Here is a 16,170-nt window from a genome sequence, read left to right as displayed (position 1 = left end):
GGACATCACACACATCCATGCCTGAGGCAGGATTCGAACCTGAGACCGTAGCAGCAGCGCGGTTCCGGACTGAAGTGCCTAATACCGCACGGTCACAGCGGCCGGCTGCGGGGTGCGTACCTAAGCAATCCAGTCGAGACGAAAATGTGCCTCTGCTGTCGATCTTAGAGCAATAGCTGCGGTAGCGGCAAGTATCGTTGACAATGAGTGTTAAATTCTTTACTATAGATAAGTGGTCACCTGCTTTTTTTTTCTTTCTTTTTTTTCCTATCGACTAAATAACGCGCATAGTGGACACGGGATGGCAACTGTTTGGCTCAACCCCCACCCCATGAGATAAAAATCTCCCCGAACACAACTCGCACCGCCGGCCGACGTGGCCGAGCAGTTCTGGCGCTTCAGTCTGGAACTGCGTGACCACTACGGTCGCAGGTTCGAATCCTGCCTCGGGCATGGATGTGTGTGATGTCCTTAGGTTAGTTATGTTTAAGTAGTTCTAAGTTCTAGGGGACTGATGAGCTCAGATGTTAAGTCCCATAGTGCTCAGAGCCATTTGAACCATTTGAACAACTCGCATCCTTCTCCGTGATACAGACACATCACTGCAGTAACAGCTTGAAGAAAGCCATAATGTGAAATGAATATTGACTTGTACCTAAGAGTCATTTGTCATTAAGTAAAATATCCCTCCGGCTCAGATCTTGGTTATGCTCTAGATTGTTACTCAGTCCCAATTACGTCTCCTTTCACTACCATCTAAGACGTGGCATTCTTTTGGGGGTGATTCTTCTGAGGCCAGAAACCATTTTATCTGGAAGAAGAAGGCCACCAGGCAACGTCTGGAATCTTGTAGGTCTTATTTTAACCAGCTAAATACACTAACGGTCCCATTTCTCTCTATACAAATTATACTTAGTTTTTCTGAAAATTAAAAACTATAACAAATACAGTCTATGGTACTCTGCGCAGCAGCATTATTCTCGTGAGGCACTGGAGATAGGTATAAATTCCACTAAACTCAAAAAAAAGATAAATAAAAAAACCAGAATTCTTACAAATATCGGTGTATTACAATAAAGCTATTAGTACATCACCTTTAAAGCCACATCACACACACTTTAAACACTAGCAGTGCCCCTATGCTTACGCGTCAGGTATTTGACTGTGTAAATTTTAGTAAATAACAGGTAACACTATACAAATGGTAACCATGTTTTTCTGACGTGTCAATCTCCTCTTTAAAAGTAGTTTTGAAAATATACACGAAGACATCAACAGCAAGTACATGCTTCAAGATTGATGAATAAACAAACAAATATTAACGAAGATGAGCGCAATCGGAAGTGAAAGAATACATAAAGCATTTTATTTCGCAATAATTACGATTCTAAATCAGATTTATACAGTTGAAACAATACGTTTGGTAACACTATATACATATTGTAATGTCGGGCCAAAACAGTCAATACCATCTCCGAATGTCGCAACGACTGGAATCTCCGAGTGTGGCAACAATTGGAGTCTTCGAATCTGCCAACAAGGGGAATTAAGACTACGATGACCCTCCAGCATTTGACAATGCTTATGTTGGCAGCAAAGACTGTTTAAAGGGTTATCTTGAGACTAAAATTGAAATATTTTTCATAATATTTTCTGCTAGTTAAATATCGGTGCAATGACTAATAAAGAACATACTATGTCAGACGCGGTATTTCAACGTCATAAGGGTATTTTAATTACAATTCGAGACCAACGAAAAATGCACTTCCTACCTGACGACGTTTTAAAGAGCTACCAAAATCGCCCAGTTGTTTTGTTAGATTTCGTAAACTAAAATGGCAGTAAATGATATGCTGTAGGTATGCAACGGAAACAGGTATATTCTATATGTCTAGCAAGTCATCGACTTTACTCAGTATTCACATGTCCGCCTGCTTAGCTGGGTGGTAACATGCTTGCCTCCCATGCACTGGGCCCGGGTTCGATTCCCGGCCGGGTCAGAGATTCTCTCCGCTCGTGGACTGAGTGTTGCTTTGTCCTCACCATCACTTCATCCTCTTCACCCGCCGTAAGTCGCCCAATGTGGCGCTGAATGAAATAAGACTTGCACTTAGCGGCCGAACCCGAATGGGACATAACGGCCAAAAATGTCATACGATCATTTCATTTCATTTCAGTATACAGATGAACAGTATACATTCACATACACTAGGCTTCATGTAATTTGTCTGGGACATATCGTGGCAGAGTTCCCGCCCCTGTTTCTGACCAAGATTTTCGGGAAGTTTTCCTTGGCTGTAAGGTTAATTTTTGTTGCTGTTGTGGTCTTCAGTCCTGAGACTGGTTTGATGCAGCTCTCCATGCTACTCAATCCTGTGGAAGCTTCTTCATCTCCCAGTACCTACTGCAGCCTACATCCTTCTGAATCTGCTTAGTGTGTTCATTTCTTGGTCTCCCTCTACGACTTTTACCCTCCACCCTGCCCTCCAGTACTAAATTGGTGATTCCTTGATCCCTCAGAACGTGTCCTACCAACCGATCCCTTCTTCTAGTCAAGTTGTGCCACAGACTCCTCTTCTCCCCAATTCTATTCAATACTTCCTCATTAGTTATGTGATGTACCCATCTAATCTTCAGCATTCTTCTGTAGCACCACGTTTCAAAAGCTTCTATTCTCTTCTTGTCTAAACTATTTATCGTCCATGTTTCACTTCCATACATGGCTACACCCCATTCAAATACTTTCAGAAACGACTTCCTGACAAATCAATACTCGATGTTAAAAAATTTTTCTTCTTCAGAAACGCTTTCCACGCCATTGCCAGTCTACATTTTGTATCCTCTCTACTTCGACCATCATCAGTTATTTTGCTCCCCAAATACCAAAACTCCTTTACTACTTTAAGTGTCCCATTTCCTAATCTAATTCCCTCAGCATCACCCGACTTAATTCGACTACATTCCATTATCCTCGTTTTGCTTCTGTTTATGTTCATCTTATACCCTCCTTTCAAGACACTATCCGTTCCGTTGAACTGCTCTTCCAAGTCCTTTGCTGTCTCTGACAGAATTACAATGTCATCGGCGAACCTCAAAGTTTTTATTTCTTCTCCATGGATTTTAATACCTACTCCAAACTTTTCTTTAGTTTCCTTTACTGCTTGCTCAATATACAGATTGAATAGCATCGGGGATAGGCTACAACCCTGTCTCACTCCCTTCCCAACCACTGCTTCCCTTTCATGTCCCTCGACTCTTATAACTGCCATCTGGTTTCTGTACAAATTGTAAATAGCCTTTCACTCCCTGTATTTTACCCCCGCCACCTTCAGAATTTGAAAGAGAGTATTCCAATCAACATTGTCAAATGCTTTCTCTAAGTCTACAAATGCTAGAAACGTAGGTTTGCCTTTCCTTAATCTTTCTTCTAAGATAACTCGTAGGGTCAGTATTGCCTCACGTGTTCCAACATTTCTACGGAATCCAAACTGATCTTCCACGAGGTCGGCTTCTACTAGTTTTTCCATTCGTCTGTAAAGAATTCGCGTTAGTATTTTGCAGCTGTGGCTTATTAAACTGATAGTTCGGTAATTTTCACATCTGTCAACACCTGCTTTCTTTGGCATTGGAATTATTATATTCTTCTTGAAGTCTGAGGGAGTTTCGCCTGTCTCATACATCTTGCTCAACAGATGGTAGAGTTTTGTCAGGACTGGCTTCCCAAGGCCGTCAGTAGTTCTAATGGAATGTTGTCTACTCCCGGGGCCTTGTTTCGACTTCAGTCTTTCAGTGCTCTGTCAAACTCTTCACGCAGTATCATATCTCCTATTTCATCTTCATCTACATCCTCTTCCATTTCCATAATATTGTCCTCAAGAACATCGCCCCTGTACAGACCCTCCATATACTCCTTCCACCTTTCTGCTTTCCCTTCTTTGCTTAGAACTGGGTTTCCATCAGAGCTCTTGATATTCATGCAAGTGGTTCTCTTTTCTCCAAAGGTCTCTTTAATTTTCCTGTAGGCAGTATCTATTTTACCCCTCGTGAGATAAGCCTCTACATCCTTACATTTGTCCTCTAGCCATCCCTGCTTAGCCATTTTGCACTTCCTGTCGATGTCATTTTTGAGACGTTTGTATTCCTTTTTGCCTGCTTCACTTACTGCATTTTTGTATTTTCTCCTTTCATCAATTAAATCCAGTATCTCTTCTGTTACCCAAGGATTTCTACTAGCCCTCGTCTTTTTACCTACTTGATCCTCTGCTGCCTTCACTATTTCATTCACCAAAGCTACCCATTCTTCTTCTACTGTATTCCTTTCCCCCATTCCTGTCAATTGTTCTCTTATGCTCTCCCTGAAACTCTGTACAACCTCTGGTTCTTTCAGTTTATCCAGGTCCCATCTCCTTAAATTCCTACCTTTTTGCAGTTTCTTCAGTTTTAATCTACAGTTCATAACCAATAGATTGTGGCCAGAGTCCACATCTGCCCCTGGAAATGTCTTACAGTTTAAAATCTGGTTCCTAAATCTCTGTCTTACCATTATATAATCTATCTGAAACCTTCTAGTATCTCCAGGGTTCTTCCATGTATACAACCTTCTTTCATGATTCTTGAAGCAAGTGTTAGCTATGATTAAGTTATGCTCTGTGCAAAATTTACCGGGCGGCTTCCTCTTTCATTTCTTAGCACCAATCCATATTCACCTACTAAGTTTCCTTCTCTTCCTTTTCCTACTGTCGAATTCCAGTCACCCATGACGATTAAATTTTCGTCTCCCTTCACTACCTGAATAATTTATTTCATCTCATCATACATTTCATCAATTTCTTCATCATCTGCAGAGCTAGTTGGCATATAAACTTGGACTACTGTAGTAGGCGTGGGCTTCGTGTCTATCTTGGCCACAATAATGCGTTCACTATGCTGTTTGTAGTGGCTTATCCGCACTCCAATTTTTGTATTCATTATTAAACCTACTCCTGCATTACCCCTATTTGATTTTGTATTTATAACCCTGTATTCACCTGACCAAAAGTCTTATTCCTCCTGCCACCGAACTTCACTCATTCCCACTATATCTAACTTTAAACTATCCATTTCCCTTTTCAAATTTTCTAACCTACCTGCCCGATTAAGGGATCTGGCATTCCACGCTCCGATCCGTAGAACGCCAGTTTTATTTCTCCTGATAACGACGTCCTCTTAAGTAGTCCCCGTCTGGAGATCCGAATGTGGGACTATTTTACCTCCAGAATATTTTACCCAAGAGGACGCCATCATCATTTAATCATACAGTAAAGCTGGATGCCCTCCGGAAAAAATTATTAATTACGAAAACTGAAATCCCCACCCAGAAGCTCGCAGTTGGGACTCCCTCTCTCCCACTACCAGCTCGCCTGCTATTTGGTTGGAAAGACCTTGACTCTATGACGGATCATAACTCGAATTGCCCGCTCTACCTTTAGGAGCGGAGGATTTTCGTCAACTGATTTCCTAATATGGCTCCTGATCGGCCATGGAAACACCCCAATATCGATTTGGAAATGCGGTTCTAGCTACCATATTTACCTTTCCATAGTCGATTTTCACTCCCATGTAAACGGCCAACAACTTTTGAAATGTGGTTGCCTAATCAAGTTTCATCTTGCTTTTAAAAATTGCGTCTAGTATGGTAGGAGTCACGTTTTGTGCAACAAAAGGAAAAACAAAATGTCTAATCGAGGAAGAAGTCATCCATCTCCTATTATCAACTGAAGAGAAGCAGCCATCCTGCTGACTAAACCGGAAACCGGAGCAGCTAATCAGCAGAAGCCATTCGTGTTAACAAGTGACGATCGGAAAATTGGTATTTGTACAACACTTTCCAGATGAAAATGCCGAACAACTGTGAGAACTCGCAAGTTGTGAAGCCAGAGAGAAGCGGCGAAAGTCGCTGTCTTGTGTTGTAGTTAGAACTTTTTGGATATAAAAAACTCATTGTGCTATGTGATGGTTACGAGATTGTTATTTACGCACACAGAAATCATACTGTTTGTTACTAATTTGCGTTTTTGTGAGTTTGCCGCAAAGTAATATACGTTACGCAGTTTCATCTTCATTACGGTTAGAAAGAATTGTGTACCAAAAAGTAGTGCAGACTATACAGCAGGAAGCAAGATTCATGTATTCATGTTCACTGCAGATGATATAATAAGTCAGAAATGACTCCATTCAATTCCAAGGTAGGATTTCGCGGTTACTAATTGTTCAGTTTTGTTTTGAACGTAATTTAGTAATGCGTGTATTAGAGTACGGTATATTATTGTTTGCCGGAACACCTGGCTTGAATACATTACGGTTAATGTACTTCACTGCCATTTTTTCTGTTGTGTCACGTGCATCTCAAAGCTAGCGATGTTATCAGGCAAGTATTTGCCACAGACGAGAAAACCATACCAGCTCCACTTTCAAAATACGACCTGATTCTAATGCCGTTCCAGGCAATTTACCGATCTGTCCATGCTACCTGTCTTCATCTGCAGGACCATCCAGGAAGAAACCAGGAGAAAAAACACGTCGGAGGCAGCGGTATTGCAGAAAAACATCAAGACGAGTGTAGCCAGCCATAATGAGTATTTAAAAATAATTACATACAATAGCCTTCAAGGACTGAAAGATAAAGTTAACGTAATATCTTTACAGAAGAATTCGGGAAAATAGCGAAAGAAGAGCGTATATTTTTATGTACATCGATATATCTGTGCAGTCCCATTACAGAGTGTACATTGTGACTGATAATCATTTGAAAGTGTACCTCTGCTCGAAAGGAGTTCCATTAAACAAAATTCTAGTCACTGAATTTGTAATGCGAATTTCTACTGGTAACAGAAAATTGTGTAAGTACAACCGACTGTGATGTGAATGTCTCCGTGTTATTATATACAAATATTCTTTAGAAGTGTATGAATGTTTTATTAAACGACCACTATACATTTAAAAACGCCCCAGATGCTCCTAACAGTTCATACGCACGAAAGTAAAGTATTTATTTTCAAGGACGTTAGTAGTTTTGTTTGCAAACGTGCCTGTCATGTTGTATATGCTATACACGAAATAAATCGAAGTTATGCTTTCTTAATTACTTTTGCCTCACTTCCACATAGACAATTTATATATATTTTCTCTGTTCACTAATCTCATTCAAGTATCAACTTAAAAATCGCTCATTTTAAAGAGCCACACAGTTATTTTGGTGCTGGCTGCTGTATATTACGACCGCCCTTGGCTATGACGTCACGATATGGTTGTTTGGCCTTGACTTTTGGTGGTGTTAATTTGACTGAGTCAGCAATGTCAATTCAGGCTTTAACACGTAAAGACGACATCTACATCTACATCTACGTGATTACTCTGCTATTCACAATAAAGTGCCTGGCAGAGGATTCAATGAAGCACCTTCATGCTGTCTCTCTACCGTTCCAATCTCGAACGGCACGCGGGAAAAACGAGCTCTTAAATTTTTCCGTGCGAGCCCTGATTTCTCTTATTTTATCGTGATGATCATTTCTCCCTATGCAGGTGGGTGCCAACACAATGTTTTCGCGATCGGAGGAGAAAACTGGTGATTGAAATTTCATGAGAAGTTCCCGTCGCAACGAAAAACGCCTTTGTTTTAATGATTGCCACTCCAATTCACGTATCATGTCTGTGACACTATCTCGCGATAATACAAAACGAGCCGCTCTTCTTTTTACTTTTTCGATGTCATCAGTCAGTCCCACCTAATGCGGATCCCACACCGCACAGCAGTACTCCAGCATAGGGCGGGCAAGCGTAGTGTAAGCAGTCTCTTTGGTAGACCTGTTGCACCTCCTAAGTGTTCTGCCAATGAATCGCAGTCTGTGATTTGCTCTACCCACAATATTATCTATGAGATCGTTCCAATTTAGGTTATTTGTAATTGTAATCCCTAAGTATTTAGCTGAATTTACAGCCCTCAGATGTGTGTGACTTATCGCGTAATCGAAATTTAGCGGATTTCTTTTAGTACTGATGTGAACAACTTCGCACTTTTCATTATTCAGGGTCAATTGCCACTTTTTGCACCATACAGATATCTTATCTAAATCATTTTGCAAGCCGTTTTGATCATCTAATGAGTTTACAAGACGGTAAATGACAGCATCATCTGCAAACAATCTAACGCGGCTACTCACATTGTCTCCTATGTCGTTAATATAGATCAGGAACAATAGAGGGACTATAACACTTCCTTGGGGAACGCCGGATATTACTTCTGATTTACTCGATGGCTTTCCGTCTATTACTACGAACTGTCACCTTTCTGACAGGAAATCACGAATCCAGTCGCACAAATGAGGCGATACTCCGTAGACACGCAGTTTCATTAGAAGACGCTTGTGAGGAACGGCGTAGAAAAAAAATAAAATAAAATAAAATAAAAAATAAAAATAAAAACAGTTCCCGGAAATCGTTTTTCGTCTTCAAAAATGCTCAAACGTGTGTGAAACCTTATGGGACTTAACTGCTAAGGTCATCAGTCCCTAAGCTTACACACTACTTAACCTAAATTATCCTAAGGACAAACACACACACCCATGTCCGAGGGAGGACTCGAACCTCCGCCGGGACCAGCCGCACAGTCCAAGACTGCAGCGCCTGAGACCGCTCGGCTAATCCCGCGCGGCTTTTCGTCTTCCGGTGGATGTGTACACGTAGCGTCAATGAGCAACATCTCAAGCTGAAAGAAGTCGCGCGCTTGTGTGTGCGTGGAAAGAGCGTACCTTGAAGCGGAGCTCCCCCACGGGAGGCTGTGCGTAACGCACTCCGCGGAAGGAGTAAATGGTTCGGCCGTCGAGCGAGCGCAGCAGGCTTCCCCGGAGCCGGCCCTGCGGCGTCTGCACCTCGGGAAACTCTGACGCCGGCGTCGACGGCGCGTGGGTGGGCCTCTTCCTGCCCCCGTAGCCGGCCACCGCCCCCGCGAGGCACAGCAAGACGGCCGCCAGCAGTTGCGCGTTCCTCCTCATGGCTGCTCAGACACTCGACTGCCCCCGCTGCCGACGCCCGCTGCTTAAGTAGCCACCGGCAGGCGCGCGCACCAGCCGCTTCCAGGAACGACGCGCCACTCTTCAGCCACGCGATACTGCACGCAATTCTGCCTGGCGATGACGATCTACAAAGGCGCAGTGTTGCTGTCACGCGGAATGGCCTCGTGAATTTCCTCAAACCGTTCAGCCAGTAATTGGTGTTTCTCTTATCTCCGCCTTCCAAGCGAGGAACGAGAAATACGACGACTAGTAAGTAACACAAGAATACAACCTGTCACGCTTTACAAAAAATGACAGAATTGTTCCTGTCAACTGGAATTTCACAAAGAAAGCAGATTTCACTTAAGCGAAGGTCACAAAATCTTAAGAAAATACAGAGAACAGAGCGTAAGTTACAGACATAGAACAAAAGGCACAGGAAGTTCAGTTATTATAGAATACCATGTACACTACTAGCCATTAAAACTGCTACACCACGAAGATGACGTGCTACAGGCGCGAAATTTAACCGACGGGAAGAAGATGCTGTGATATGCAAATGATTAGCTTTTTAGAGCATTCACACAAGGCTGGCGCCGGTGGCGACACCTACAACGTGCTGACATGAGGAAAGTTTCCAACCGATTTCTCATACACAAACAGCAGTTGACCGGCGTTGCCTGGTGAAACGTTGTTGTGATGCCTCGTGTAAGGAGGAGAAATGCGTACCATCACGTTTCCGACTTTGATAAAGGTCGGATTGTAGCCTATCGCGATTGCGGTTTATCGTATCGCGACATTGTTGCTCGCGTTGGTCGAGATCCAATGACTGTCAGCAGAATATGGAATCGGTGGGTTCAGGAGGGTAATACGGAACACCATGCTGGATCCCAACGGCCTCGTATCACTAGCAGTCGAGATGACAGGCATCTTATCCGCATGGCTGTAACGGATCGTGCAGCCACGTCTCGATCCCTGAGTCAAGAGATTGGGGCGTTTGCAAGACAACAACCAGCTGCACCAACAGTTCGACGACGTTTGCAGCTGCATGGACTATCAGCTCGGAGACCGTGGCTGCGGTTACCCTCGACGCTGCATCACAGACAGGAGCGCCTGCGATGGTGTACTCGAAGACGAATCTGCGTGCACGAATGGCAAAACGACTTTTTTTCGGATGAATCCAGGTTCTGTTTACAGCATGATGATGGTCGCATCCGTGTTTGGCGACATCGCGGTGAACGCGCATTGGAAGCGTGTATTCGTCATCCCCATACTGGTGTATCACCCGGCGTGATGGTATGAGGTGTCATTGGATACACGTCTCGGTCACCTCTTGTTCGCATTGACGGCACTTTGAACAGTGGACGTTACATTTCAGATGTGTTACGACCCGTGGCTCTACCCTTCATTCGATCCCTGCGAAACCCTATATTTCAGCAAGGTAATGCACGACCGCATGTTGCAGATCCTGTATGGGCCTTTCTGGATACAGAAAATGTTCGACTGATGCCCTGGCCAGCACATTTTCCAGATCTCTCAGCAATTGAAAACGTCTGGTCAATGGTGGCCGAGCAACTGGCTCGTCACAATCCGCCAGTCACTACTCTTGATGAACTGTGGTATCGTGTTGAAGCTGCACAGACAGCTGTACCTGTACACGCCATCCAAGGTCTGTTTGACTCAATCCCCAGGCGTATCAAGGCCGTTATTACGGCCAGAGGTGGTTGTTCTGGGTACTGATTTCTCAGGATCTATGCACGCAAATTGCGTGAAAATGTAATGACACGTCACTTCTAGTATAATATATTTGTCAAATGAATACCCGTTTATCATCTGCATTTCTTCTTGGTGTAGCAATTTTAATGGCCAATAGTGTACTTTTATCACAGTAGAACATTATGTAGATAATTACTAGACAATATGCCGCTTGATATGTTCTTTTTGTATGTTAGCTTATTTGCCAAAGGCTTTGCCGCAATGGTCACACCGGTTCCTGCCAGATCACTGAAGTTAAGCGCTGTCGAGCTTAGCTAGCTCTTGCATGGGTCTGCTAAGTGCTGTTGGCAAGCTGGGTGCACTCAGCCCTTGTGAGGCCGATTGAAGAGCTACTTGACTGAGAAGTAGCGGCAGCGGTCACGAAAATTGACAACGGCCGGGAGGGTGGTGTGTCAACCACATTCTCCTCCGTATCCGCATCCCGTGACGGCTCAGGGCTGAGGATGATACGGCAGCCGGTCGGTACCGTTGGGCCTTCAAGGTCTGTTGGGACAGCGTTTGTTTTGTATGTAAGGTTATTTCGGGTTTATTTCCTTCACCAGTACATCTGCAAACAATCGCATTTCTTATAATATATAAAATTTATAATGGTTTTCTATATTGGATGATGTACTCAAGTCCTCACCTTGTCAACAGACATAAGTCAACTTTGAGCAAACTGTTGCTGCTGTCTATAGTTGTTAGATGTAATATTCTGCCGGCCGCGGTGGCCGAGCGGTTCTAGGCGCTTCAGTCCGGAACCGCGTGACTGCTACGGTCGCAGGTTCGAATCCTGCCTCGGGCATGGATGTGTGTGATGTCCTTAGGTTAGTTAGGTTTAAGTAAATCTAAGTTCTAGGGGCCTGAAGACCTCAGATGGTAAGTCCCATAGTGCTCAGAGCCATTTCTTTTTTTCTTTTTTTTTTTTTAATATTCTTTCAGTAATGTTTTACAGTTGTTCGACGGTTTAATGTTGCACGTATATTACGTTTCTTATTATTTTGACGGTCGTAGAAATTACTTTTGTAATTAAAGGGAGACAATTATTGAACTGTATGAGATAAAATCGTCATAACTTTTGAACGGTTTACTTTAAGACGTTCAAATTGGACGGTTGGCTGCGGCGCATGGTGGAAATGAGAATGGTTTGGTTTAACGACGAAGCCCAATTTCATTTGGACGGGTTCGTCAATAAGCAAAACTGGCGCGTTCGGGGGACTGATAATCCGTATTTCGCGATCGAGAAGTCTTTTCACCCTTAACTGGTGATTGTGGTGAGCTATGTCCAGTCACTGAATAATCTGTGACTACCGAGCGGTACGTGAAGGTTTTGGAAGATTTCATCCCCATTAGCCAAAGTGATCCTGATTTCGACAACATGTGGTTCATGCAAGACGGAGCTCGACTCCATCGAAGCAGAAAAGTGTTTGTTGTCCTGAACGAGCTGTTTGGGGATCACATTCTGGCTCTGTGGTACTCAAAGGCCACTGCCAAGGGCCTCGAGTGGCTGCCATATTCTGCCGATCTGAACACACGCGGCTCCTTTTTGTGGGGCTATGTTAAAGACAAGGTGTACAGGAATAACACCAGAACCATTGCTGAGCTGAAAACAGCCATTCAGGACGTCAATGGTAGCATCGATGTTCCAACACTTCCGCATTTCATGCTGAATTTTGCTTTTCGTCTCCGCCACATCATCGCCAATGGCGGCAAGCATATCGAACATGTCATAACCTAAATCCGAATATCTGTAGTGACGTTTACATGTTGAATAAAGTGCACGTACGCCTAGTTTGTAGGTAATTTACGTTTTTTTCATATAGTTCAATAATTGTCACCCTGTTATCTCCAAACTGAAGTCATTCTTAGCTCTCAAACATGCTTTATCAAAAATTTCAAGTACCTGGCAATAAGTATTTGCACTTCTCTGTATAACATTTAAAGAAGTAACCACACAAAAATAAATTTTTAAAAAAACTTGCACTTGGAGACTCATGTGGAATAGTCGGGAAACATGGGATAGTGTTGTAAAAATACAGACAATGTAAACTTGAAAAAAAAATGGGCACAAAATACAGTTCCGAACAACTGCTGTCAATTTAAACACTTGAACGTACCAGTAACAGAAACACAAATTCGATTTGATAACAAAACTGTTAAGTTTATTAACTTAAAAAGTTTTGAAACAGTTATTTGTTTATATAGTAGAGGCGACAGGCTTTACAGTCATCAGTTTGCGTAAGTCACAAATCTAATCTTCGTTCTCAGTACCTGCACAGCGGATTTTATGGAATACCAAGTGTTTCATATCGCGCGATATGCCATCATGGGCTTCACAACATAACAACAGGACCTACAGTTTCCATACCCAAGATTCGCGCAACACATAACGACCTACTGCTGCTTTACTTAATAAATCGTTAGTGTACATTTTCAACAATTATTGCATATTTTCGAAAACTTTGCCCCAAAAATTTTTTCAAACTACGAACACAATGTTCCTGCGCCGTAGCTCACGTGATCACGTGATGTCTGGAGATGAAGTACACTGCCTCAGAGCATCACGCAAACATTTTGAAGTAGATCATCCATCTCCAGCTTGGGAGCACCACTCGACCGATGAGAAATCTCTGCCCAGCTATTCCGTAATACTCGAGGTTCATCTGCACACGTAAACTACATTTCCCACAACTGCCGCGCGAGTTAGCCGCTCGGTTTCAGGCGCCTTGCCACGGTTCGGGCGGCTGGGGCCCCGTCGGAGGTTCGAGTCCTCCCTCGGGCATGGGTGTGCGTGTTGTCCTGAGCGTAAGTTAGTTTAAGTTAGATTCCTGAGTAGTTTGGTCCCATAGGAACTAACCACCACCCATAACAATTACAAGTCTCCCGGTTTAAGTGTATACATCAGTTACACAGAAAATCGAATCTTCCCCTACGCACTGCGTAACAACAGAAACAGATCTTTAGGTATTAAACGAACGTTAAAAATCTGCACTTTTCAAAAGGGTAGTTCTACACTCGTTATTTATGAACGTCCACCCCCACCCACCACCCATCCTTCCTCTCTTCCTCTATCATACTCAACATACAAACAAACATAACTATGAATTGGTAATTTTACTTCCATAATTTGCAGCCTTTAAAGTGGAGTGAATAAATGAAACAGCGCACACACAATCTACCACATTTATCCAATGATTACGATAAAAACTGAAACACTGTAAAACATAGCAAATAATGAAACCATACTTATTTTGTGCATACAGTATAGTAGGAAGACGACATGATTAAATCTCTAGGTGATTTCAACAATAACTACAGGATTACTCTGAAATTCACAATTAAGTGCTTGGCAGAGGGTTCATTGAACCACCTTCAGGCTGTTTCTCTACTGTTCGATTCTTGAACAGCGTGCGGGAAAAAGGAACACTTAATTTTTTCCGTACGAACTACGGTGTCTCTTATTTTGTTATGATGATCATTCCTTCCTACGTAGGTGGGCGCTAAACATAATATTTTCACACTCTTAGGGTAAAACTGGTCTTTGAAATATGATGAGAAGACCATGCCGCAACGAAAAACGCCTTTGTTTTAATGATTGCCACGCCAATTCGAGTTATCATTTCCATGGCACTCTATCCCCTATTTCGCGGTGATAAAAAACGAGCTACCCTTCTTTGAAATTCTTCGTTGTACTACGTCAATGCTATATGATGTGGACAAGCGTAGTGTAAGCATTCTCCTTAGTAGCCCTGTTGCGTTTTCTAAGTGTTCTGTCAACAAATCGCAGTCTTCGGTTTGCTTTCCCCAAAACATTATCTATGTCATCATTCCAATGTAAGTTATTCGTAGCTGTAATTCCTGAGTATTTAGTTGAGTTTACAGCCTTTAGTTCGTCTGTTTTATTCTGTAACGGAAATTTAGCCTATAACACTTTCTTGGGGAACGATGACTTTTCATCAGTTACTACGAATTGTGATCCTTCTGACAGAAAATCACGAATCCAGTCGCACAACTGAGACGATACTCCGTAGGCAAGCAGTTTGATTAGAAGTCGCTTGTGAGGAACGGTGCCAAAAGCCTTCTGGAAATCTAAGAACATGGAACCAATTTGACACCCCCTGTCGATAGCAGTCATTACTTCGTGACAATGAAGAGCTAGTTGTGTTTCACAAGAACGATATTCCCTGAATCCGTGTTGGCTGTTTTCAATGAATCGTTTTCTTCGAGGTAACTCATAATGTTCGAACACAGCATGTGTTCCACAATCCTACTGCAAATCGAATTTAGCGATATGGGTTTGTAATTCAGCGGGTTACTCCTATTCCCTTTCTTGGGTATTGGTGTGAATCGTGCAACATTCCAGTCTTTAGGTACGGATGTTTTGACGAGCGAACTGTTGTATATGATTAAGTACGGAGCTATTGTATCAGTAGCCCCTGAGAAAAACCTGACTAGTACACAATCTGGACCGGAAGTCTCGCTTTTATTAAGTGATTCAAGCAGATTCGCTATACTTGGGATGTACAGTGTATGAAATATAGTACCACAGAGCTGACAGCAATGGCCAAGCGCGGATCCAAGGCTGCAGTCATCGGGGTCATCATCCTTCACTCCTCTCCCCTCCCCCCCCCCCCTTGCGCCCCCACCCAATCCCACCGCAAAAAAGCAAACCAATGATGTAAACAAAGATTAAAATTAATGTATTTTATTATTAAAGTTCTAAACATCTGCGGCAAGTTGAGTGTGGGTGTGGCGATAAGCTACATGTACATGGGCTCGTCGTCCCATGCTTCTTCAGCTCCGTGTTATAATTAATGAATCGCAGTAGCTGGCCAGTTTTGGCGTGCAGGTCGCTTGGCAACTGATGAGCAGATGTTTCCAGTGGTCGAGAAATCTGACGTATGTGCTGGCCAGGGCAACAGTCGCACGACCGTGTGTGTCGAGGTAGGTCAGGACAGCACGAGCAAAAAGCGGTTTTGCGTTATCTTGCTGAAAGTAACATCACGAACACCTAGAATACAGGGCACACACACCGACCTTGTCAGATCAGGAATGCAACACCTGCTGCCCGAGTTACCGGCCACGCGAACAACAGGTAATAATGTTGTGCACCCAGTGGCAACCAAGGGCATCATAGAATGTGCTGGACCCATACGGCAATAGGGAATGTCGTGTGGCAACATTCGTTCTCTTCGGAGCCTCCAAACACGCGTACGTTTAGCGTCATACTTAATTGTATGCTGAACCGGAACACTCCCGAAAAGGCGGCGTGCTGCCATTTCTGTGTCCAGTGTCATTTCATTTTTTTATATTTTTTTGTTACATCATCTGATTACAAAAAAGCGTTTTTTGTTCCAGTCTTCTGCAAAAGGTTGAGCCTTACCTG

At 43.1% G+C, this 16,170-nt stretch overlaps 1 protein-coding gene across 1 annotated transcript in view; it reads right to left on the bottom strand.

Annotated features, from left to right (window-relative positions):
- Window positions 1-9,058, bottom strand: part of LOC124595921 (esterase E4-like) — a 49,843-nt gene extending 40,785 nt beyond the window's left edge. Inside the window, exon 1 of the mRNA XM_047134836.1 lies at window positions 8,787-9,058. Coding sequence (XP_046990792.1) covers window positions 8,787-9,029 — 243 coding nt within the window. The 5' untranslated portion in view covers window positions 9,030-9,058. The remainder of the gene's footprint in view (window positions 1-8,786) is intronic.
- Window positions 9,059-16,170: the final 7,112 nt, after the last annotated feature.

Source organism: Schistocerca americana, chromosome 2 (genome assembly GCF_021461395.2).
Source record: "Schistocerca americana isolate TAMUIC-IGC-003095 chromosome 2, iqSchAmer2.1, whole genome shotgun sequence".
NCBI lineage: Eukaryota > Metazoa > Arthropoda > Insecta > Orthoptera > Acrididae > Schistocerca > Schistocerca americana.
This window is presented reverse-complemented; position numbering and strand designations above follow the sequence as displayed.